Source organism: Penaeus vannamei, chromosome 15, assembly GCF_042767895.1.
Source record: "Penaeus vannamei isolate JL-2024 chromosome 15, ASM4276789v1, whole genome shotgun sequence".
In the NCBI taxonomy this organism is placed as follows: Eukaryota; Metazoa; Arthropoda; class Malacostraca; order Decapoda; family Penaeidae; genus Penaeus; species Penaeus vannamei.
In genome coordinates, this window is record NC_091563.1 from 30,987,604 (window position 1) to 30,992,603 (window position 5,000).

The 5,000-nt window shown below is 34.4% G+C and overlaps 1 protein-coding gene across 1 annotated transcript in view; it reads right to left on the reverse strand.

Moving 5' to 3' along the window:
* Positions 1 to 5,000, reverse strand: part of gpp (DOT1 like histone lysine methyltransferase grappa) — a gene marked incomplete at its 5' end in the record, with an annotated part of 59,238 nt that overhangs the window by 32,024 nt on the left and 22,214 nt on the right. The window contains 2 exon segments of the mRNA XM_070130638.1: positions 1,374 to 1,415; positions 4,899 to 5,000. The exon segment at positions 4,899 to 5,000 is cut by the window's right edge and continues 5 nt beyond it. Of these exon segments, the coding sequence (XP_069986739.1) occupies positions 1,374 to 1,415; positions 4,899 to 5,000 (144 nt within the window).

The following is a 5,000-nucleotide window of genomic DNA, read 5'->3' on the forward strand; positions in this document are numbered from 1 at the left end:
CAAAAAAAAACAAAAAAACATGTCAACCTTGTTATCTAATGATAAGACGATGATCTAGCATGGCACATAAAATTCTAACACTTCTCTGTTCTGCAGAAGCGGAATGTCAAGCCATGCAACTATAGATACTTCAATATACTTACCAACTTCTCTTCTCCATTCTTTGCCGACTGTAAGAACATAAAAGCACACCATGGCATGATGAGTTGCACGGGATAAAGGAAATCTATCCATGAAGTGCTTAAAGCTAATGTAATATGTTAAGCATGAGCCTTACATGTACTCGTATCTACACTCGCAAAAATATTTCTTACTATACACTTTTGCCGTACTGTATCACATGACTGACGAACAGGACATATTGGGAACAAATGTAAATACTTGATACTGTAGTAGGAAGTATATACAGTGTTCAGTAACAAATGGTGCCAATAAACAAATTAAGAGCAAAAAATATGTCCACGGTAAGTCAAGCACTCAGTAGAGCGAAGAACAATTACTATGTCTATAAGTGGTATAAACTACCAATTGAGCACGTCTCCGTTCAAGGAAGATTCATCAAAAGTCCTCGGTAAATGAAAATCCATATTCACAGAAGACGCAAACAAACCTTCAAGAACTCAACCACAGCTCAATGTTAGTACATATACCCACAGTGTCTGTAGGTTGTCTGGGAGTGGGCAGAACCTGAGACAGACAAGTCACCCATGAGCCCTCAACCTCCTTCAGTTGGATGTGCTTTATTGTGATTGGTTTATGACCAGCTACCAAATGGGTCAAACCCCAAGCCACAGCAGGGGGGAATCAAGCCACACATACCTCCCTGGTCAGCCCTCTCCCCTCTCCTCCACTGGCACTAAGTTAAGTAATGTCCATAAACCTTGAAATGAACTTGTAGGAAAAAAAAAGTCAGGCAATGTTGCTGCACAATCATTAAAATCAGTAGTCTAAACTGGCTACTGGAACACATGGCTAGAGAGAGGAGGCGACAGGGATGCAGTTACCCCAGTAGTGGTAGCTTCTGGTTCTGGCCTTCATGGGCTGTACTTTGATGTTCACAACTACACCTTTGCTGTTTCTCCACCATACCTCACATCAATACACACACTAAAAAAAATAAATAATAATAATAAATAATAAATAAATAAATAAATAGAAATTATAAATCGTCATTTATATGAAAATATATAAATACAAATATAAATCAACTTCAACACAGTTACCATACAAGTGTTCCTCTTTCTTTAAAGCTCTCAGGCCTGTTTCAAGACTCATGTACCGGTTGGAGAGTTTGAAATTACAGCTGGATATTAGGGGCAGTTGTGAACAGCAAAGACGTTGCCAAGGTAACCTCAAACTCCTTACGAACTTACCCTCAGTTTGGGGTTCTTAAGTCTTTGGAAATAGCGCTCCAACTGAAACAAGGAAAAAGAATGGAGACCAATCATTATATACCAATTCATAATATTAAACTAAAAGAATTTAATTTTGAATTTTGAGAGGGCTGAAAGCTGAGTAAGCTTCATGTATAGGCTTCAGGCAGGTAAAAGTCTGGATCAAGGTTCAATGAATTATCAACTGTACCGAATAACAGTATGATTCACTAATCAGGGAAAATTACAGAAACTAAATCTATCAGAAATGACTGTCAAACTGATAATGAAACAAATGAACCTATTAAGTTCTGCAATGGGTCTCAAGTATATATGTAAACTACAATATTCTTCGCTATAATTAACTTTCCTCAGTAATTTCCAATCATCCCAATAATGACTCCAAAAGACCTCAAAACATCATGATCAAAATTTCTACAGCCTGGCTTGAACATGAAGTGTAAACAAAGCTCCTCCCAGAGCGGCCGAAAAATGTCTCTCACAGTCGTTCTTGCGCACTGATATTTTACAAATGCTCCAAAGGATAAACTTTACTGTACATGGTGTTTCTCTCGACTAATTCAAACGGGTTAAACAAAACTTTCTGTAGACAATTGGCATACTCAGAGCTGTGCGAGGCAACTGAACTATACAATTAAGTAGTTTTTTCTACATTTTAATAATTCAATGAAGTGATTGGTTTGTTAAAACTTATATTTAAAAACTATATATCAATATCATCATATGACTTTGTTCAATGCATTTCAAAATAGAAAAAAGGCAAAAATGTACAAACTGTATCTGATTCCATATTCTATCAAGCAAGATGAAACAGATGCAATTGCTGGAAGATAATAACAAACTTTTTTAACATCAGACACCAAAGTATCTCCAAAAAAAAAGAAGAGTCTAAAGATGATAGGGAATTCACCTCGATATACTGACTGCAAAGAGAAACCAATCTACAGCTCCTCAGGACTGCTATAGGACAAGAGGGACAGACAGATAGGAATACCCATTCAATTGCTACTTCAAAAACTGCTTGGTCTTTGTCAGAAGTCAAATGTAAAGAAGTCTGGTTGTTCATATTCAAGTCATATAAAAACAACATTCAAGGAAAATGAAAAACACATGAAGTTAATAGGATTTACAACATGGAGTTAATATATGAAAAAATCAAATCTAGAAATTATTTGTGGATAGCGCAAGGATGGGGGGAAACCACTACAAGAAAGAAGGGTTACCATCAACACAGGTTAAGCTTAATTGTCCTCTTCTCCAGTATTTTGACAAGGCAATTTATAATTCTCAACATGGAATGTTTTTATGCCCCTTCAAAAGAAAAGCTAAAAAATATATAAAAAGTAAAAACAGAAAATGGTAAAATCCTTATATATGTGGAACAGGAAAAAGTATTGATATATTTGCAAATACTCAGTGAAGAATAACTACATTTATATAATGGAATACTTATAATGTGGTTCTGGATAACCAAGACTATTACTAATAACAATCATGAAAACTTTCATCTCTTGAGTTTGAGGAATTAGCACTCTTCCTAATAAAAAAAATATATGCTTCATGTGAGAAAATCTATTCAGATGATAAAAACAAATTAAAATTCCAATGGAAAATTTATCAATAGATTTTCAAATCATACTTTTACATATATATTTAAATATTTTTTTTCTAATAAATTCAGAATTTCCTTTAATTAGATAAATGCAGTTAACTAACAAATGCCCAACAAGATTGTGAACTCATGATTTGCATTATTCATCTTCAGTCAGTGAAATTTTTGTGAAGTACCAAGCTGCTCAGCAAAATGATGTCAACACAACGGGACCAGCGATTTTTTTCCTTCTACCCACAAATCACAATATCGTAATAGCAGAATAAATTAGTCAACAACATAACAAACCATTAGTGTGACTCTTAAGACCAGATCATGCTTGTTACACTTAGTATCCACTTACTGCACAAGAATATATATGAAAGATTTCAATATCACAATAATGAATATTTCATAGCAAATCTGAATATTCATATAACACTTTCACCATCATTAATGTGGCATTATTACATCAGCTTTCCAGAAAAAATATAATGAATGTTATTTGTATGTTAATAATGCTGTGGGAATACAGTTGCATAAGCAGCAATGCGAACTCAGATTTCTTAGTAAAAGATCAGCCATGAAGAATTTTCAAGAAGCAGAGGTGAAAGGCTGAGACAAGCAAACAAAAATGAAGTGATTTTAAGTTGTCTAGTCTCAAAACTGCTGCCAACATTTTAAAAAATGATCACATCATTTATACAAACAGAAAATATCAAACTGTTCTAACCACTTATAGCTAGAAATAGAAGATAACCAGCTTTCTTGTATATTGGCAAAAAAAATAATAATAAATAAAAAAAATAAATAAATAAAAATAAATAACAGATAAAAACTTATCCATAATAACTATACAATCTATCTTAATCTATAGCATGCAACAGCACATGTTAAAACTAGAAATGAAAGATAACCAGTACCAGCTATTATAATTACTTAAAAATATAGCACATCCACTGTGTAAATAAAAAAAAATGAATCTGTTTCTTATATCATTAACATTTTCCTCACTTACTTTACTCTTATCATTAAAACTATCATGGACCTTCACATCATCAACTTAAACTTTTCTATGAAGATCTTGCAGTTCACATGAGTACATGAGATATGACTACCCGTTAAAAAAATTCCTGTATATATGCTGTCTGGTTGTTCTCCTTTCTTGAGTGTTTAGGATTATTATATATAATTACAGCTATTTGGTCTATAGTTGTGTTTACAGGGTCCTGATGTCATCCTTGAGAGAGGATAGCTAGGAAAGGAAGTAATAAAACGGCATGAATGTAAAAGTGGATGAGAAACAGAGAGGGCAGAAAAAGGGTGAGAGAAGGCAAAAGGGTAAGAGAAAAAGAGAGGGTGAAAGTGAAAGTGTGAGTGTGTGTTAAGGACAGGAATTAATGAGGGGTAGTAAGCAGTAAGAATATTGTCTTTATGTCCTTTTAGGCATATCATTCAATAGCTAATATTGACTACTGTCAAAGGAATAATACATCCCAAAAATTAGTGATGATTCAGGCTACATCTGTCAGCCAAATAATAGATTACTTTAAATATCTTACTTAAGGAATATCTATCATCTTTGTATTTCACTTGTCCCTGATGTCTAACTCTGCATGCTTAAAAAAGACAAACATCAGACATTATTCTACTTTTTGGGATTGGGAAAGGGATGAAATGGGAAAAGGTCTTCATATATAGTTACTTCAAATAAAGGGTGTAGATAGACAAAGGGAATGGTGAGAGAATGGAGGTAAAACACGTCATACTGTCTGAGGTTAAAATGACTGAGGAAAAAAAGGGGTCAGGGGTCAGTGTTAGCATTATGCCAGGCTAATTTAGGTCACTTATCTGCCTTGAAGCCATGTTGCATGGATTATTCCAGGCCAAAGTACCTGGTTTAAGGAATTTACCTTGGTACGATCAATAATATGGAGGTAGTAGGAGACAGGTTTCCCTGTCCAGGATACCGAGCCCTTGAGTGGTGACAGTTCTGACACATGCATGATGGTCCC